Source organism: Lathamus discolor, chromosome 2 (assembly GCF_037157495.1).
Source record: "Lathamus discolor isolate bLatDis1 chromosome 2, bLatDis1.hap1, whole genome shotgun sequence".
Classification (NCBI taxonomy): Eukaryota; Metazoa; Chordata; class Aves; order Psittaciformes; family Psittacidae; genus Lathamus; species Lathamus discolor.
In genome coordinates, this window is record NC_088885.1 from 18,147,187 (window position 1) to 18,168,502 (window position 21,316).

At 38.3% G+C, this 21,316-nt stretch overlaps 1 protein-coding gene across 2 annotated transcripts in view; it reads right to left on the reverse strand.

The window, feature by feature from the left end:
- Window positions 1–323: 323 nt before the first annotated feature.
- The window catches only part of ANKRD28 (ankyrin repeat domain 28), a 126,364-nt gene continuing 105,371 nt past the window's right edge, over window positions 324–21,316 (reverse strand). For both annotated transcript variants that reach the window (XM_065665996.1, XM_065665995.1), the window contains exons 15-28: window positions 19,138–19,249; window positions 18,477–18,503; window positions 17,474–17,548; window positions 16,995–17,196; window positions 15,476–15,563; window positions 14,885–15,002; window positions 14,071–14,290; window positions 11,922–12,009; window positions 11,742–11,825; window positions 11,100–11,245; window positions 10,859–10,941; window positions 10,638–10,720; window positions 8,309–8,400; window positions 324–2,335 (exon numbers count right to left, since the gene is read on the reverse strand). In XM_065665996.1, the coding sequence (XP_065522068.1) occupies window positions 2,049–2,335; window positions 8,309–8,400; window positions 10,638–10,720; window positions 10,859–10,941; window positions 11,100–11,245; window positions 11,742–11,825; window positions 11,922–12,009; window positions 14,071–14,290; window positions 14,885–15,002; window positions 15,476–15,563; window positions 16,995–17,196; window positions 17,474–17,548; window positions 18,477–18,503; window positions 19,138–19,249 (1,705 nt within the window). In that variant the 3' untranslated portion in view covers window positions 324–2,048. The remainder of the gene's footprint in view (window positions 2,336–8,308; window positions 8,401–10,637; window positions 10,721–10,858; window positions 10,942–11,099; window positions 11,246–11,741; window positions 11,826–11,921; window positions 12,010–14,070; window positions 14,291–14,884; window positions 15,003–15,475; window positions 15,564–16,994; window positions 17,197–17,473; window positions 17,549–18,476; window positions 18,504–19,137; window positions 19,250–21,316) is intronic.

Consider the following 21,316-nt stretch of genomic DNA (forward strand, 5'->3'; position numbering starts at 1 on the left):
CACACTGCCCCATACTTGAAAGAGTCAGAGGGAACAAAGTACAGAAATCACCATCTCCCCCAGGTCATCTAATTCTGCTCACAAACATTGCAGTAGAACAATGAGCACAGGCACAAATGGCGAAGAAAGTGGTACTTAAAAGGAAGCCTAAAGGAATAATGATGTAACTGACATTTAAAACGCTTTAAATGTAAATAGCTCAGCTTCAGTTCAGAATGAAAATGCTGGCAAAGCCTTTGTGAAGTAGATTTATAAACTGTAACAATTCAACAAAAGAGACTTTGTCATTTATGCTCTGTAGATACAAATAAATTATTCATTAGTAGAACTCACATTTGGGTTTTATTATACACCGTAAAATATACAGGAATCTTGAAGTACTGAAAGAGTGCAGGTAAATACAGTATTCAAGCAGTCACTATTTCTATGTACATGCTCATTAATTCTTCAAAAACCCCTCAAAATTATCAAATAGATCAAAATATTGTCCCGTGTTTCCGCACTATGTTCAGAAAACCAGCTGATAATTTACAGTATCATGAAGATTTCCAGTTTCACAATACAAAAAGGATAAAAAGGAAATTGGGATCAGTTTGTAGTAATTTATTTGTACTTTACCAGGACATGCAAGGATTCCTTGCATGTACATAGACAAAGTCACTTGAAAAGTAACAGTTATAGTTAAAGCAGAGCCAAATAAAGTGAATATTCATATTTAACAGACAAAACTTGAGCTTACTCATGTCAGTTTTTTCATTCTTCAGGCAATTAAAACCCCACAGTAGTCTGTTATAAATTAAAAAAGATAAAAATCTCCGGGCACATCTGAACTACCTTACAGGGACCTGTTTCTGCTGTTTGCTTTCTAAATGGAGCACAACAAAGATACACAGCTCTTCCCACAGACCAGACACGGCACTTTATTCTCTATAGGGAAATATACTTTAAAATTCACCTCCCCCACCCCTGTAACTCCAGGATAAGGAAAGAAAGAAGTGATAGGGATATAAAGTTTTAACCTTAGACACGAATTTATGATGTGAGGATTGGGCTAATTATTGCAAAGAACTCTCAGTCGCAGCAGGGTTATTGAGACATTGCAATTTCTACGTAGGCTCGGAATTTCCAGGTTACTCGCGTCGTTTTAAATTAAAAAAGAAAAATCTCAAATCCAAACCCCAGAAATTAAAACCCCCAAAGAAGTCTAAAACTGTGCAACAATTACCGCTCCCCTCCCACTGCTCCCACCCCTCCCCTTGCTTATTACACTGTACACGCTTCACCCTGACTTCACCTTGTTAGCTGGTTTAAATTTAGGATTATAAAAGTATGACAAGTTTGTTTTCATTTCACCCAAAAGAAAATAAAACTTAAAAGCACGTCTGCTTTCTTTCATGGTACATTTAATAGTGTCGGAAGGCTTTCAGATGATTAAAAAAAAATAAATCAACATTTAAAACCAAATCTAAGCTTCTTTTCCAGAAGTAATTACGGTTTGGTTGAAACAACTTCTCAAATAACCTATTCCAGTTTTCACAAAAACTTAATTAAAAACAAAAAAATCTTTAAGTTATTTGGTCCTTTGGCAATTTGCAGCACAAACAATGCCTCCTGTACCAAACTCAGTTATTGCCTTCAAAATGGTTTGAGTTTCATTGATAATGTTTCAATCTAGCATCCTTTGTGTTGTACAATAGTGTCGTTCATTTACATCAAGTAGGGTGCCCAGTCTGCAGAAATTACTCCCGGCACCAGGAACAGAATGGTAGAATACAGTTAAATAAAACAGTTTTGACATTCCTGTTGGTTTTTTTTTTGCCATGGATTCCAAGTACTTATTCAAGAATTTCTGCTTCTTCTGCAAAATAAGCTCTTAAAAATCCTCCTAGAGTCTCACAGATTTTTATATTTTTAATATGCAACCACATAAAAAACGTCTTCTCAAAGGTCTGTCCTCTTTTTGTATTCAGACACTGATAGCTTTATGACAGCACAAGTCTGACCTTCCAGCGTGACAGTGAACTCTTCAGACCTACAAAACACAGCTTCTAATAGGTCTCAGAATCTGAGTCATTGAGTTCGTCTTCTTCTGTGTATGGATAGCCACCTTCCCTGCCAATGTTGTTGAAAGTACAGTACGAGCTATGGTCACTCCTCATGATGGGCAAGGAATCGAAGGTGACAGTTTTTGAGGTGTTGGTGTAATGATTAATGGCATTGAACGTAAGGGAAGGTAATGTGCTGCTCGATGAAACAGGCATCATCGTGGCCAGAATGAGTGCGAGGCAGTCAGCCACATCCTTATTGGGCGCACAGGCCAAAGCTGGTGTGTAACCTAGGAAGTCAAGAGAAAACAAAACCTTCATTTAAAATGAGGATAATGTCAAGTTTCCCCAAGATCATGTCATCTTTCAGCTGCAAAAGTATTTTATATTGCTTAGTTATGCACTGCCTTTTTTAGAAATAAATCAAAACACAACCACCATAAAATAGAATGTTATTATCAATTAGATTTTTTTAACTTTGAGTTACAAAACCAACCTAGGAGTTAGTGGGCTTTGGAATACAGATGTTCTGTTAAGCACAGTCAGACACTCCAGGCCAGCAAGAAAAGCCTGGCTATGAAAATTGCGAGGCAGTCACCTGGCTGGGGAGAGGCAGCTAAAGGCAGCCAGGAGTGATGTGTGAAGGGATTCACTAGAGAGCCACTGCAGAAACTGCAGCTCAACATGTCAGGGATTTCTTCATCCGGAAGTTTCCACATTCACCACTGACAGTTATAAGACTGGCTTATCTCAGTAACAAGCTGGTTAAAGCATCAGGCCAGTTAACTGAAAAGGCAAAGTGCCCATTTTCAGTCAACCTATACTTTATTGCAATATATAGTAATATAAACTATAAACCTAGGGTCTAACATCTATTTGAGGGATATCAATTAAGAAATCCACAGAAGTCTAAGGAAATGTCAGCTGGACTAGCAGCAGCGGGCTACAACTTGCAGAGAGGAACTACTTGATGGTCCAACCAGTGTGGCCAAATTCGTGCCAGACAATGCTACTGTGACAAGCCCCATATGCAGGGGGGCTCCAGCTGTGGAATGATTTGCAGTCAGGTTATGTAACTGTGAAGTCTCTTCCGGGTAACTGTGGCTCTAACAGTCCTCCAACATTTCTCTTTTTGCAGCTTCCCCCTTTGCTGCGTAGTTGCGTCTACTATTAAATGTCAGGAAAAACGCTTCCAATTCTCCTCACTGGAGATCCTTGCATTGTTCCTGTCTCTGGCTTTATGGCTTACCATTCAAGCAAGGCACCTGAGGATTAGTTCTGGCACGTCTTAGGGTATATCTACAACACTGAGGCACTGCAATTGGTGGTGACAATAGCAGCTCTAGAAGCAGGGTAATCACATAAGTACAACCACACATAACAGCTGATTCTGCTGCCAAGACCCACACAGAAGCGGGTGGCCAGATCACCATGTAGCACCCTTGCTGTACCTCTCACCTCATGTGATAGATATGCCCACACTGAGCTGAACAGGAAGACTCGCATTTGGGTACATTTGGGAGTAAACTCCTGCACCACCCTCAGTCCACATCTTAGAGGTGGTTAAACATCCAGGTAAAAGGCACACAAGTAATTTAAAATTATATGTGGCTTTAAAGCAAACCGCAGGATGGACCTCTATCCAGATCTTAGGAAGGCATGGAAAATGAGGCAGTGCCCGTTCTACCACAAGCATTTCAACTGCTAAGGAATCATCTTTATTGCGGAAGTAAATCCAGGCCAAGTTTTAGGATAGAGCCCATGAGTAGTTACTGTGTTGTACAACTGCACAGAAGTTTTAAACCAGTAGGCACATTATGGGAAATAACTGTAGATGCAAATCGAGAAATGGCAAGCAAGGACAATCTTGCAGTTGATTATTTGCTCAGGACAGACCTTGTGCTTGATGCTCGGAACAGAGTAAGAAACAGTCCCTGCCCACAGGAGCATACAGTCCAAGGAAACACACGGGTATGTCAAGCACAAAACGCACCAGCTGACCATGCGATAGGGCCGTACAGAAGTGCAGCGCAGCAGATGTTTTCATTGTTAGTAAGGTATCACAGCACTTAAACAGCTCAGTTAACAGTCTGCAGAAGAGACACATTTTGAGAGGATTCAGAAGCAAGGGCCAGCGCTCACTACATGTGGGTGAAAACTGCATTTCAGGCACGTAAGGCACAACAGAAGGCTCAGAATTGATATTCATATGCATACAATATCTACAGTTGCTGGAAGTTGTATGAAGGTAAGATGACACACAAACTTTATTCAAGCTGGCCATATTCAACACCATTTCTTTCACTAATGTGATCTGATAAAAGTTCAAAGAAGAAAAACGAGCAGTTATCTGCTACCTTTTTGGGTTTTTTGGTTTGGTTCCACTCCAGTCTGGGTCATGTCATTCCCCTCCCCTTTTTTTAAAAGAGACTGCTTCTTGCTAAGATCTTGAATACTCACAGTTATGCTCATTCTGGAACAGAGCATCCCAGTTCATCATAAAAAACATTAAGGGCCAACATAAAGACTAAACAGATTACTTGTTTCCTTTAAAAGTTCTCCAAAACCAATGTTCATACTAATATTTGATGGTAGGTCTTAAGCTCCTGGCTTTCACAAGTAGGAATGAAATATCACAGTTTTATTCTTGCCTTAAGTAACTGCTTGCACCATGAAAAACTGACATCTGCATCCTCCACCACTTCATTTTTGTCTGTTATTTTAAAATTATAAGAACAAATTATATTTTTATGTCTCTTAACTGCAAAGTGATCATTTATACGTCAGGACAACAATAGGTATAAATACTTAAGATGTTGGTAAAGGTACCAACTCCAATCAGATACTCTTACTCGGTTATCATACAAAGTTCCCCACAATCTGTACTTGTAGATGGGGCAATAGAAGCAGAGTGAGGTGAAGCAGCTACCTCGCACGACAGAAAACAGAGCCTGTGTGGTGGACACTGCCTTAAGAGCAGGGTTCCCCCAACCCAGACGCAGAGCTGCTCCCTCCCCTGGAGGCCTGAAAGGTTCCATGAAGGTGCCTACAGGAAAATCAGAGGGCTGTTAATGTGGTCAGTGCAAAGACAGCTCTCAAGATAAACTGAATGAAGTCTCACACTTGGGAAAGAGAAGAAAGTCATCTGAGGCATGAGTAATCTCATAAGCATTTACAAGAAAAATTCCTTCCAGAAATCTGGAGATCTCCAACATAAACCAGAATATCAGCAAAGGAAGGACTGGATTCTTTTCCAGGGGAAAAAATAGTAACAATGTCCTCCCTTTTTTCTTAAAAAAGCTTGAAAGGCTTTTCACTGTAATGATGAACCTAGAAAATAAGAGAAACCTCCATGCTATGTCATTCTCTGGAGTTGTAGAGAATTCCTCCTTCTCACTGCTGTGGTGCACGTTAATATGAGAACTAAAAGACAGATTGTAGCAGAAAATGCAGCTGGCCTAGTAAGTTAAACAGCAAAGGAAAAACCCCAAACAAACAAGAAATTGGGAAGTTGGTTAAGTGACCAAAAAAAACCCCAAACCAACCCTCAGGTGGTGTCAAATGAAACAAGAAGTTAGTAATCTTTTTTAAGACAGGTAAACTTGCATAAATAATACAAACTCAGTGCAATTTTTTTAGATGTGGGTGATGGCAAAATTCCATCATGACAGGTTTGGAAACATGGGAAAAGAACTGAAAGATCTGAGTGAGAACTGCTACTGATGTGACTCCCCTCGAAATGTATGAATCGTACTCTTAAACCTTAATAACACATTATTAATTATTTTAATATCATAGTTTCTCCAAGGCAGGTATAACAACAGCCCATCGGTACCCTTTTGGGTTCTTGAAATGCCCTCTCCTGTGACAGTCTATGGCAAGGCTGCATGGAGCCTCTGGACCAGTCACAATAGAGTGCTTTTGCCACTCCTTCCCAGTTAGGCTGATTTCAGCCTCCAGTAGAGTCAACTCTTGGGATCCTCCTGTCACTCCAGAAATACAAGGGGTTCTACTCCTTGACAGCTTGATGGCATCAGAGTGCATTGTGCACCAGTATCTACTAGAGCCTTATATTCCTGTGGGACTGATGTGCCAGGCCATCGGATCCACAGTCAAGCAAATCCGGTTGTCCCTCTCCTCTACCTGCCTGGTGGCAGGGGCCCTTTAGTCCCAGTCACAGCATTTTCCATTTACTTCTTAGCATTTCTTTCCATAGGATCAGCCCTTCTACTCCCTCTGGGGAACTGCCCAATGGAGCAGCAATTTTCTTGGAAGAACCCGCTTTTGTAACTGCTTTTCCTTGCAACTCACATACCCATGTCTCTAGAGCTAAGGCAGACTTTCCATCCCACTTCCTCATATCTGCTCTGTGGTCATGCAGGTAAAATCACAGGGTACCTCATGGTCTGTACCTTCTATATCCTCTTAAGAAGGTCTCTATATCCTCTTAAGAAGAGCTAAAATACTCAAAAGTATTTCTTCAGTCTGCTTTGCTAAACACAAAGCTTTCACCACTAATCGTATTTCCTTTCCACTAAAATACAAATTTATCCGATATTTTTACTTTATGAGAACTGAATAAATTAATGGGTTTGGTTTTGGTTTTTGTTTTTAGAAACACACTCCAGCAGTAGATGGTAAAATCCCAGATAGGCAGACCTAAAGCAGAACCTGCCTATCACTACTGCCAGCTTTTCCATCTAATGTTAAAGGTACAACTATGGAAAATCAAGAAGACTTTCGCAAGAGGTTTTGCAAGCCCGCTGGCTTACTAAGACTTACAAGAATTAGGAAATAAAATTAGTGACAGATGAATGTTTCCCTTGCTCTCTCACAACTTCAAGTATCCATCACTTTGCACATACTGTACTTCAAGCTGGTACATTCATCCAATAGAAAAAGAATTCATTATGAATATTCTCAAGGATACTTAAAATTTTATAAACAAAGCAATTGCTATTAGAAAGAAAATCATGGCGAGGAACAAGATCAGGCAGCACTCAGTTACTTTAAAATATGAGCAGAATTCAGAAGTCTTAACATGTTGCAGTTACCCTCCCAGGCTGCCAGAGAGCCGTGAGTTTTATACAAGCGAAGTTTTTCTGCTAGGTCAAAGATCCATCCTAACAACAGTCTGTCCAGCTGCACAATAAAAGGCCACATAAATATGAACACCTTCAGTCAGCATACTTGTGATGAGAAACAGAATCAAAAGATAGGTTTCCCAATCTTTCCATTTTAGGGAGTTTCACTTAGCAGTTACCCCTGGCCACTATTTTAGGCAAGGAATGATCTCTAGATCACCCATATCCCTTTAAGCAGTGTAATCTGAGAAACAAAGTCACAGTAAACATTAAGAAAGGGAAAATTTTCCAAACTGGAAATACAATTAGAACTATTAATTAGGTACATCCCAACCCGATCAAAAAAACCCCAATAAACAAACAAAAAACCAAACAAAAAATCCCACAGCAAATCAACAACAAAAAAAAATAATCCCCAAACCAGTCCCCAATCTCAACAAACCAATAACCGACCAAACAAAAAAAGCCCCAATCAACAAGCAAGAACATTCCCTCTCCACCCTCAAATACCAGCTACTGCTTTCATTTAGGACCCACTGGGGTATGGTGTAAGAGCAGGAGCTCTTGAATGCTTTTAAAAGCACAGCTTTGGAGGAGCAGAGATGTCTTACAAGAAAATATGCAAATAAGAAGTCAGTAGATCTAATTTTCTTTTTGTTCTTACAAGGGTTAGGATTTACTCTCTGTGAGAAAGCAGTTACTTTTTCTTACTTCTAAGTACCAAAATACATTGAAGAGCCAGAAGCTTGAGACCAGTAACTGAGCTCTGTAATTTGTACTTGCTTGTAAAAGATAACACCAGTATACCTACCGTGACAAAATGAATGGCAATTCAATCCAGATTCTTAGTAGCTGAAAGTTATGCTTTACTTTAAGAATCATTCAGTGGTTCTTCTGACCATTCTCAGTATGCCAAAGCCAGTGTATTTATAGGGCATACATATTAACTACAAATGCAAACCAAATATTTCTGTGCTGTGACCTGCATTGTTCTGAAAGTTATCACTCTCCTTACGCTTCTGCTGCTTTAGTAAAATGACCCATCACCAAGACATTTCTTTCCTATGGGTGAATGCACTGCAAGGCTCACGTGAAATTTCCAATAGGTTACTGCTTTCCAGCGAGCTCAGTTTAAGATCACTGTTCCTTACGAGGAAGTAACTTTTAAGTTTTTCTTACCATTTTCATCTACAGCAAGTACACTTGCTCCCTTCCCTAAAAGCTCTTGAACTACAACCGTTAGTCCATTCCGAGCAGCAACATGCAGAGGTCTGTGAAGACAAGCAAACTCTTATATAAACCTTAGAACAAGATATTCAGTAAGATAGGTAGCTTGCATCTACTTAAATGAATATTATTTATACTTGTATGTTATTTACACATTATAAAAATATGATAGATATAACAATTAAAACAGGACAACCAGCAAAACTCTTCTCACTGCCAAGGAGCTCTACAATAACAATTATGCACTTTCTTCTTTTTATGGCAGCACACAGTGGGGAAGTAGCTGCTAGAAAAGATCTGTCTGCTTGTGAAATGTATCGTGTTAAGACCCTACTGTTGATAAATCCTTCGCTGAACTCTTGTAATAGATATTGTCACATCTGAGAGTTACTGTGCATCACTGGCAATAATCATTAGCATGCTAACAGCAGAACTGTAGTCATATTTTATTGCACATAAATGCTTTTAAGAGAACACAGAAGTATTTAATCTTCCTTTTAGAAACTACTATATTCCATTGTGACTGAGATTAAAAAAATATTTTAAGTATAATGCAAGAAGCAAGAAAAGCAGATTACTTTTAGAAACCTGAAACTATTAACCATAACTCCATTTTACGGTGACTTGATCCATCAAGGAAAGTGTAACTTTACCTCCAGTATTCTAACTGTATCTTTTTCAAATGCAACAGTTTTTAAGCACTGGTTCCCACTCATTTAAAACCCTACCACCAGTCAGCAGGAACAGAATAATCAGCTTACTTCCCTTCTGCTTTATAGTGCTCTTCATTCATTTTGAGATTCTTAAAACTGCTTGAACTAACTGTAACCTGTATTTTGATTTGGAAACAAGTGACTCACTTAGACCAGAAATGCAAAAGATACAAATTGGGGCAGCAGTATCCATGGTGCTTATATTAAAGTATTAAAATTCAAGAACCACTGCACACCAGATATATCGAAAAATGTACTGTAATTAAAATAATTTTAATATAGAGGCAAACAGTTTTAAAGCTTATCTTGCCACAAAGAAGGACATTGTTTAAGCTTATTAGAAAGTCAGTTTAGTTACTAAAACACATCTGTTAAACCAGTAATATTTTAAACAACTGTTAAAATCTTGCAATTTATACAAACATTTCATGGAGGTGTGAATATGTACCTATTTTTCCCCATGACATCCCTTGATCAGACTACATGAGCCAAGGCATGTGGGTGGAATTACATGAGCCTGTGGTAGCATACTTTCCCAGCTCTGTTCCCATCTCATTATTGCTTTCTCTTCTCTGAATCTCACTTAGAGCCAGAAACGAGGCAATCAATCCCTTTCCTGCTTTCTGGTTATTTCATGCTGCTTGAGGTATGTTACGGGGAGCAGCAAGAGCAGAGGAAGAAGTTTTTAACTCCTTAGTTCAAGAGATTTCTGGGAACAGCTGGAAGAACTGTGGGAGTTTGAACAAGACACATTCCAGAAGTCATGTAAGGCCAGAAAAATACATGAGTTGCTTACTTGTTCCAGTAATAATAAATTACTGTTTATTATTTCTAAATGGTCTGTGATAGCATTTATTATAGCAATCTAACAACTCCTGTACATAACTCAGCTACATATCAAGTGTCAAATACTGCCTGTAACACAAACACATTCTTTAAAAGGAAAAAATGCAGCCATTTTAATAGCTTATCCTGACATATATTCCTTAGTATGATGTACCCCTATGTTTTTAAGTTTTCTTTACAATTGTGCTAACAAAATAGGCTTAATTCTACTAGAACTTCAGGAAATGTTAAGAATACTGTATTATCCATAATATAGAAAATAGTCTTTCATCCTAGTAGGAATAGGTGTCTTTTGCTACCAGAAAGCATGCTGAAGAATGAAAGCATACTTCATCTAGGTTTTTTGTTTTAATTAGCTACCTTTGAAGAGCAAGTCTTAAGTTTGCCTCGAACGACTTGCAAACTGAAATGAGTTTTGAAAAAATGCAATAATTTATAAACCAAGAAAATACGGGTTTACAGTGGATCACATTAATTCCACACCGGATTCCCTGAGTCACAATATTGTAAGATTTATTTATCATACCTTTCACCCAGCTAAAACTAGAACTTTAAGTATGAGCAGAACACTGTTTTACTTCAAGTCGGTTCACCTCTTGGTACTTATTAAGCACTTAAAATTCAACCAATATGGAAAAAAAATTCTGAAAAATCTCCTTTCTCTATGAACAAGACACACACCAAAACCTCATCTGCAAAACACACTCACTGCTGATACGTACGTTTGCAAGGCTGCATTGGTGGCATTGATGAGGTTTCTATCCGTAATCTTCTCCAGTATTAACAAGGCACTAGTTTCATGACCCTTAATACAGAACAAACATCTGTCATATAACAAATACTCTTCAAAAATTGCTTTGGATGCCTTTTAACATTAACAAGTTAGTATCTGCAAATAGTGCTCAATAACATTCAGCACTGGTAAGTCAGACTACATACACACCTTGCTGCAAGCCAAATGGAGTGCTGTGTTCTTAGAACTGTCTTGCAAAGTCAGATCAGCCTTAGCACTGCTAACCAGCACCTCTGGGGAAATAAAAGATTGCCTTAATGTCTCATGTTTGTGCAAAATGAAAACATAATTTTGACAAAATATATCCACAAGAACACTAACTGTGAGGCAGTTTTACCCATAGTAAGATTAACAAACATAAGAGCAGAAATACGTAAAGCTTTCTCTTTACCAACTGTATTCGTCTGTCCATTTTCTGCAGCCATCATTAAAGGTGTTTTCCCAGAAGAATCTACAGCATTTACTTGAGCATTGTGGCTGAGCAGAAGCTGTAGACACTCAACATGATCTGTAAAAGCTGCTGCATGAAGAGGAGTTCTACAACAGATCAAAAGACAATATGGCCCTGTTCAGCCATGCTTTCTACTGTATTTAAAGTGGCATTCTGTCATCCTGCAGATACAAAAGACTGGGAAGTCCCTCCCACTGATCTTTGAAGACAGTATTGCCTAAATTGTGACTGCTGCCTTCAGAAAGTCATCTTCAAGTTTCAAATAATTCCTCTATGTAGTTTATAACACAGATATAGAGACAGATACAACTTGATTCAGAAAAATAAAATATATGTAAAATACTACCTACCAAGTGATACAATTTAACATGCTCAACCTTGCCTATTCCAGCCCAAAGCAGCAGTCATAAAAAGCCAAGTCAAGTTTATTGAATCAGAACAGCATTTTTAAAAATCTAAAATCTATTTCTAGCATAGAATAAAAATAAAATCTTCAAAGGATAAAAACAGGGAAGAGGAAGTTAACCTAAGTAACAAATACCACCCCCCCATTATTCTTTCACTGTGCATTTACACTCTTACCTTCCTTTTGAATCTGTTGAATTTACAATACCAGCATCTAGTGTATCAATTAACATTTCTGCAGCACCTTCATTATCATTTATCCTACAATGAATTAAACAGGCTGTTATTTACAGAATGATAAATCTTTTGTTAAATACAGCAATGAAATCAATAAAGAATAATTTTGCACTTCCTTACACAGCACAATGCAAGGGACTGAAAGAATTTCCTTCCATTTTCTGGAAAATTTCCTGTTCCAGGAGGAGTTCTACACAACTGTCGTGACCTAAAGCAAATTAAAGAGTTAGGTATCAAAATCAAGGAAACATCTATTTATGGATTACAACAAAAATGATGTATCTAAATCAGATTAAGGAGTATTTTATTTGAAAGCTTCGAAGACACACTTGTTATATTTGAAAGGACTACGTTTAGGAATTAAGACATTTTTAGAATCATAGAATCATAGAATAGTTAGGGTTGGAAAGGACCTAAAGATCATCTAGTTCCAACCCCCCTGCCATAGGCAGGGACACCTCACACTAACCATCCCACCCAAGGCTTCATCCAACCTGGCCTTGAACACTGCCAGGGATGGAGCACTCACAACCCCCCTGGGCAACCCATTCCAGTGCCTCACCACCCTAACAGGAAAGAATTTCCTCCTTATATCCAATCTAAACTTCCCCTGTTTAAGTTTTAATCCGTTACCCCTTGTCCTGTCACTACAGTCCCTGACGAAGAGTCCCTCCCCAGCATCCCTATAGGCCCCCTTCAGATACTGGAAGGCTGCTATGAGGTCTCCATGCAGCCTTCTCTTCTCCAGGCTGAACAGACCCAACTTCCTCAGCCTATCTTCATACGGGAGGTGCTCCAGTCCCCTGATCATCCTCGTGGCCCTCCTCTGGACTTGTTCCAGCAGTTCCATGTCCTTTTTATGTTGAGGACACCAGAACTGCACACAATACTCCAGGTGAGGTCTCACAAGAGCAGAGTAGAGGGGCAGGATCACCTCCTTCGACCTGCTGGTCACGCTCCTTTTGATGCAGCCCAGGATACGGTTGGCTTTCTGGGCTGCGAGCGCACACTGAAGCCGGCTCATGTTCATTTTCTCATCGACCAGCACCCCCAAGTCCAAACTAATGTTTAACACTGTAAACTTTGTGAAATTTAGAAGACATGTCATGCTGTCTGAAGAACATCCAGAACACTAAATTTAGTTCTTTACATGTCCACATTTCCAACTGTTCTGTACATTCATCACTTAGTCTACATGAAAACATCTCCACTATTTGAGGTTTAGTTTTGTTCCAATGTCTTGCTCAACCCAAAGAAAACCCAAGTTGATAGTCATGACAAAAGCTTGAGAAGAACACATTCTACCTATCATACTATTATTTGCAAAATCCTATAGCCTGCTCCTGTACAGGTAACTAATGATTGTAACTGTTCGATCTTGGATGCATATACGCAGAGAATCTTACTTCAGCATTCACTGATATCTGAAGATTTGCATTTTCACAAGTCCTGTCAAAGTTTCATTCCGCAAATCAAGCATATTTCAGTTCTGTTTTATTCAGACACTGGTCACTCAAATGGACCAAGATGCTAGAGTTTAATTTAATGAATGTAATAAAGAGATGTTATTCTAGTTCAAATTATCATTGTATTATGCAATTACTTCAGCTGTGAAGACAGTTTAGTTAGCTATTAAATAAAATGGGTAAAATGAAGCTCTAAACCATTACTTCTTGATCTATCATGTGACTCAGGGGTGAAATAAATGACAACCTCTATTATGTTGGAAATGAACACACAGAACAAAATCTTAAGCAAAGGAGCTGAATAAATTTCCTACTTTTTAAAGCCTGCCTCATCCCCATATTCATGAAAAGTATCAGTGCAAAAAAATGTCAGTGAAGAAAAAAAATAAATTTTATTCAATCACTTCCATTACTTTGGCTTCTTGTGCCTATCAAGACTGATTTGAAGCAAGTTTAAAAAAAGATTTAATCTGAAACCATTCCTTCCATGACTGTGAAGGTAACTTTTTGGGGGATGTGTGACACTTCTATTCACAGGTACTATGCTGAATTTCTTGAAAGACTCCTTGAGGCATAAAACTAAAAAGGCAGTTCATAACATAAATGTAGTACAAAAATAAACACCTCATATTATGGATTAGATGGTAATTCATTCCCCCTCAAGATATCATGTCTGTCATCTTGTCACATTGACTAATATAAACTGAAAGAAGAATGATTTTACATGTTGCTTTTGTAAGTAGTAATAATTTCTATCTCAATATCAATGAACACATTTAGACCCATACTTGAACGCATCTTACCATTATAGCAGGCCCAATGCAGTGATGTATAGCCATGATTGTCTGCTATTGCAGGTACTGCATCGGCAGATGCAGCTGACTGCAGGAGAGCTCCTAGAACACCTATATGTCCACATGCAGCTGACAAATGTATAGGGGTTCGTCCCCTACAGTCTCGCAATAAGGACTTAGCACCATGTTGAAGCAATGCTTCCACACACTCCTCGTGCCCAGTAACTGCCTGCAAGAGACAGACAGGTAATAGCAAGTTTGCAAATATTCGTAAGAGCAACAGTGTATAACTAAAGCAAGAAATGTCAGGCAATTTCTTACATTTTTAAGTCATGACAAAATAAGCACAGTTATATTTTTTATTCCTGGAAACAGCCATTCCGTTGGAAAAATAGCAATGTATTATAATATTGATGATAGAATAATTTCTTGCAATAATACTGAATGAACTGCTAATCTCCAGGGCTCATTCAATTCTCTTATCTGGCAGAGACTATAAACAACCAGTACTGGCATATGGCATGCATCATCCTTTTCTTCCTCCTGTTAACACTAGCCCCCACCCCATAACAAGCTGTACTCTTGTGACCTCTCAAGTCAACACTTTACAGCAAGATTAAGAGACCCTATGAGTCCAAAACAATTCTGAGGGTACGCAGCAAACAGGCAAAAGTCAGACTTTTGAAAGCAACTAAAAAGACAATTAAAAACTAAGAATAGCAAGATGAGAATAATGATAAATTCACTAACACTACATATTAAGTCTTTATTTTAAATTAATATGTATGAAACTGGAAAGGACAGAAAAGGAATATTCTCTTACCCCTCTATGTAATGCTGTCCTTCCCCACTTATCTTTGGCATCTACATTTGCTCCTTTGTTAAGGAGTGAATAAACACAGTCAGTGTGCCCATTGAGAACTGACAACATCAGAGGAGTCCTAAGTAGAGAGTAAAATAAAGTGTAATCTACATGGATATTAACAGACTAGCATTCAGCTGAAAGAGCAGTTACCATCCTTCCGGTCAATACTGTTAAAATTTATATCATCAATGATCTTCTCTAGCACTACCTTCCCTCCAAGAACGACAGTCGTATTCCGTTTTTAAATTCCAGAAAATAAATATACCTCTATCAGAAGGCCTGATTAAGGTACTAGAATCCATTTTTCCCAGCATCTGGGTAATAAGACACATTTTAGTTTCCTCCCTACTGAACAAGAACATTTTTCACCACCAATATTATGCTTATTGCAAAATACAAAACCACATTTATCCTAGTTGAAATATCTATTTATTAAATATCTATTTATTAAAGTAATAAATTAAAAAGCACCAATGTAAAATGTTTAGGTTTTCCTTTTATAAAATGCAGTAAATTGTGAAGAACAGAATTTGTACAGTTTAAACTCACTGTCCATTTCCATCTTGAATGTCCACTGCATTCTGTGGTTCTGCATTTCCTATCAATAGCCGCAAACATTCTGAATGACCATTGGTAGCTGTAAAGCATCATAAAAATATGAGTTTTACATTCACTGCTTTTGAATATACAGCTCAAACAGAATGGCAACCTGCTTTGACTAAAGCCTGTTACCTTGACAACACACTGTACAGCTTTACTGTTGCTACAACTTCAATTTACAAAACAAAGAAAGAAATGAACACTAGAAAATGATTTCAGAAATCTGGCATTCTCAACTGTATAGTACTAAAAGTAATTAATTCCAACTGTCAACAGGTATTTGTTTTTTACATATAAATGAAGTTGCACACATTAACCATAATTAGAATATATGCTTATACAACATCCACAAGAAGGAGTAATTAAATACAGTAATTAGCATAACTTTTGCTTGTTTTAAGGCACAGGTAAACACATAGGTAGTCAATCATACACAGATTCTGTTAGTGAGTGTAGCATTTGCATAGTTATGAAATATTAACTGAAACCACATTTAGAAAGAGGGGAAGGAAATGTAATGCACAGAAGTAATTAACCCAGCAGTTAAAAAAAAAAAAGGAAAAGAAAAGAAACTAAGAATTGAGAAATCACATTTAAATGCAACTCATGAAAGATAAATGATTGCTCGTTGGAGGGGAAATTATTTCTGACATACAGCTGCTGTATTCAGTCCACATAACAGTGACAATTCGCGCTTCTCTAGCTGACAGAAATGTTAACCGAAGTTAGGAGAGTCTAAATCAAATAGAAAAATACAACTTGTACTCATGGACAATAAATTCAGTGGTTAGAATGATGATGTTTTGTACATAATGCTCTTTTTACTGCCACATTTCTGAAACACTATAACTAAAAATATCAATTTAAATAAGCCTATTTTCAAAGACGGAAAAAAAGAATGTATCATGAATGCCAGACTTTGAGAAAAATAGGCTTATAAACATTTTCTAGGAAACCCAGCACGAAAATATTGTAAAGGATTGCTGTTATTTTGAAAACACTCAGCAGTCATTTAAATCCTTGGAAAAAACCCAAAGGATAGTTTTCATGTCTCTTCTCAAACTGGCAAAATTCTCCAAGACTCCAGTCATATTTAGAAGCATTTTACTGCCAAGACAGGCAACACAATTCATATACCTAAATTTGGGCCTACAGTTTGGGCTGCGCAAAAGATGAGGAAACAGCAACTTGTCACTGGGACCTGTCAGCACAGCTAGCCTAGCTAGCTGAATTGGCAAGAACAATGCACCCTTCCAGAGAGCAGTGTGGAACAGCACTCCTGCAACCAAAATGGCTAATACTGTTTTGTACCTGCAATGGCTTTGTTACACCTTTCTCAGCATAGCATATACCTTAAAGTCACTGGACATTCCTAAACACAACTTCTTAGAACATTAATGAGACTTCTAAATACAAAGATGATCCACTTGAAAAGCCAGTATTTTAGAGGTTGGAGGTTAGCGCATACCTGCAGCATGTATTGGGGTCCTCTTTACAACATAATCTTTCACCAAGATTGATGCTCCCTGGTTAATGAGCACATCTACACATTCCACATGTCCCTTAAAGGCAGCAAGATCCAGCGGTGTCCTGCCATTATTATTCCTCACATCAAGGTCCAGCAGTGACTGTACCAGCACTTCCAGAGCTTGATGGTGGCCGTGATAGGCCTACAAGAGTAAGAAAATGCTTCAGTTTTCCTGTCCTTCTCATTTTAACCTTTCTTACCAGGATTACAGAAAGGAAACAGTGAAAGCTGTTCTGTGAAGCAAGTTTGAAGTGAAATGCAAAAACTGTCCTGTAGAGCTCATTCAGGAACAGTAGCACATACTTCTGCATTTCATTTATTATTATTGATCTATTAAAAAAAAAAAAAAGAATGAATAAACCTGTCAACAACTGTGTGCAATTAGATGAGCTATCATCACTAAAGAATGAAATACTTACAGCTAAATGCAGTGGACTTATAGGTGCTCTGTTGTCTGAATCATTCAGCATGTCAGTACCTGATGTTTCCATCAGCTTAGCAGAGAGAGAAAGTCAGAGTAAGTGAAAAACCCCCCATATCTTTAAAAACATTTAGCATAATTGCTACAGTTTCCAGCATACCCATATTGAAAAAATAAAGGAAGAAAATGAAAAACAATAATATAGGATTACAGTTTCCTTAGCAATTCTAGATCTCCCTCAATCTTTAAGAGTCTGAACTGCAATGACTGCAACCCCCCCATATTCATCTCCCAAGATTTGTTGTTTAATTTTGCATACCAATGCAATAATTAAATCAGAAACTAATGTAAAATGATTACTTCTCCTGAAGCAGTGATATGAAATAATATAGATAAAATGCATACAAAGGGACAACAAGGACAGGTGAGAACAGCTGTAGTAGAAAAAAAACCCCACAAAACCAAAAAAGTAAGCATTTAGATTAGGTGAAAAGACAGCGAGAAAACAATATGAAAAGCCAGAAGGCAGGACTGATTTCTCAAATAGAAAAACATTTCCCAAAGAGAATAAATGGACTGCAAAAAAGACACAAGCATTATAAAATAGGATGAAAATATCTAAGCATATAAATTTCTATTTGTTACTTTCAGATATGTTGTAAAGTTTTAATTATTGCTCTTTTCAAGACCATATTTCAATTAGTACACTAGTAGAATTAAAATTAAAAGCATTTGAAAAACACCAGATATATTCAGATCACTATGTTACCGTTATTACACTTTTATGACATGGCCATATGAATGTTTAAGTAAAAAAATAAATAGCTTTAAAATAATTTCCTATTTTAAAATACTGGATTGCAATTAAATCTAAACTGCAACTGAAATGAAATAATACATCTATGCATTGAAGGAATGTTGAATAAGTCTAAAAATAAATAGCATTTTAAAAATCACATGTTACAGTAGTACTTTAACAGTGAGAAATAATGCACACTTACAACATCTAGAGGCGTTTCGCTTGCAATCTGCAATTAAAAACATTCAGAATGCAGTTTGAATACATCTCAATATAAAAGTATATTTGTATAAAAACACTAAGTTGTATAACAGAGGAGATAAAATTAGCATATCAAATAACATACACAATTTTACAAAGGGATTATTATAATATCTACCTGAGGCTTTATTATCTAAAATTCTATTATGTGGCCATTCTGTCACTACGTGAAGTATTTCAAAAGGCACCCTTACTTTACAGGTATTCCTTACATTTTTATTTGCTCCTTCAAACAACATTTGTGAAATTTCGTAACACTTCCCAAGTGGGACAAACTTGGTTATTGTATTTCAGCCATAAGGAAAAAAACTAGCAGTATATTCTGAGTTAAGGAACAAAATAAAACTATATCCCACATACTCAACTAGTTATCTCTTTATCTCAATGTATTACCTTTTTAGACCAGTGTCCAGCATCTTTTAGCTCCTCATCTTGCCCCTTTTAATTTTAACAGTACCAAGTGCTTAAGTATCTTCACAGGGGCTGAAAACCACTCTTGACCTAGCTTAAAAATGAACAATCAAGGTGGAGGAATCCTCTGGCCTCTATCATCCTATGTAAGAGCAGCTGTTACAGCTTTCATCTATGATATATCTTCTTACCAATTCAAGACATAAGCGATGACCATAAGCAGCTGAATAATGTACTGCATTGTATCCTTGCTTGTCTCGGATCCCTGGATTGGCATCATTTCTTAGCAAGTATTCCAGGCACCTATTTAAATTGACATAAGCAAAACCATATATCTAAATGTTGAATTTCAACTTTATGCTAAGTGTCAAATTATTGAAATTCAACTGGAAAACAGAATACAGCACACAAGAACACTGATTTAATGTACAATACTAGCTAGAAACACTTAACTCATTACACCAAGTCTTAAGGTCAAACACAAAGCTTCCAAAATTTGAACAAATCCTTTTCTGCAGACATCCTGCATCCTCTGAATTATCTGACTTCGTTAAAGCTAGTATCTCATGGCTATTTTCCTCCTCGCTATTACAATTGCAGTTACCTTTGTTAATATAAATGATTACCATTTTTGTATGTTTTTCTGTAGCAGTACATTTTTCTGTACTTAATGTAGAAGGAAGAGAACCAATAGCTCAGTTCTTCATGGTCGGTATCCATGAGTCACACACACATACGCTTCCAATACCAGCCACTAATCACAGAATCACAGAATCCCAAGGGTTGGAAGGGACCTAAAAAGATCATCTAGTCCAACCCCCCTGCAAGAGCAGGGTAACCTACAGTACATCACACAGGAACTTGTCCAGGCGGGCCTTGAATATCTCCAGTGTAGGAGACTCCACAACCCCCCTGGGCAACCTGTTCCAGTGCTCTGTCACTCTTACAGTAAAGAAGTTCTTCCTGATGTTAACGTGGAACTTCCTATGTTCCAGTTTACACCCATTGCCCCTTGTCCTATCACTGGATATCACTGAAAAAAGCCTAGCTCCATCATCCTGACACCTACCCTTTACATATTTGTAAACATTGATGAGGTCACCCCTCAGTCTCCTCTTTTGCAAGCTAAAGAGACCCAGCTCCCTCAGCCTCTCCTCATAAGGGAGATGTTCCACTCCCTTAATCATCTTTGTGGCTCTGCGCTGGACTCCTTCAAGCAATTCCCTGTCCTTCTTGAACAGAGGGGCCCAGAACTGGACGCAATATTCCAGATGCGGCCTCACCAAGGCTGAGTAGAGGGGGAGGAGAACCTCTCTTGACCTACTAACCACTCCCTTTCTAATGCACCCTAAGATGCCATTTGCCTTCTTGGCCACAAGAGCACATTGCTGGCTCATGGTCATCCTCCTATCCACCAGGACCCCCAGGTCCCTTTCCCCTTCACTACTTTCCAGCAGGTCAACCCCCAACCTGTACTGGTACATGGGGTTGTTCTTCCCCAGATGCAAGACTCTACACTTGCCCTTGTTAAATTTCATCAAGTTTCTCCCCGCCCAACTCTCCAGCCTGTCCAGGTCTCGCTGAATGGCAGCACAGTCCTCTGGTGTGTCAGCCACTCCTCCCAGTTTTGTGTCATCAGCAAACTTGCTGAGGGTGCACTCAGTTCCCTCATCCAGGTCATTGATGAAAATATTAAACAGCACCGGTCCCAGCACCGACCCCTGAGGAACTCCACTAGTCACAGACCTCCAGCTAGATTCTGCGCCATTGACCACAACTCTCTGCCTTCTTTCTTTCAACCAGTTCTCGATCCACCTCACTACTTGATCGTCAAGCCCACACTTCCTTAGCTTATCTATGAGGATGCTGTGGGAGACAGTATCAAATGCCTTACTGAAATCAAGAAAAACTACATCTACCGCTCTACCATCATCCCTCCACCTAGTCACTTCCTCATAGAAGGCTATAAGGTTGGTCATACATGACTTCCCCCTCATAAAACCATGTTGGCTGTTCTTAATGACCCCCTCATCCTTGATATGCCTAGTGATGGAGTCAAGAATAAGTTGTTCCATCACCTTTCCAGGGATGGAGGTAAGGCTGACCGGTCTATAATTACCCGGGTCCTCCTTCTTGCCCTTCTTACAGATTGGTGTGACCTTTGCCATCCGCCAATCCTCAGGCACCTCGCCCATTTCCCACGACTTACCAAAGATGATGGAATGTATCCATTTATTTACTCAATAAACAGTTGTTGGCATACTTACATCCTACCATTCCTTACTTTCATTACACAAAGTTATAAGGCAGAACATGGTCATCGCAATTTCAAATACAGACAGCCATGAGGATGAAAGATTAAGTCATCTC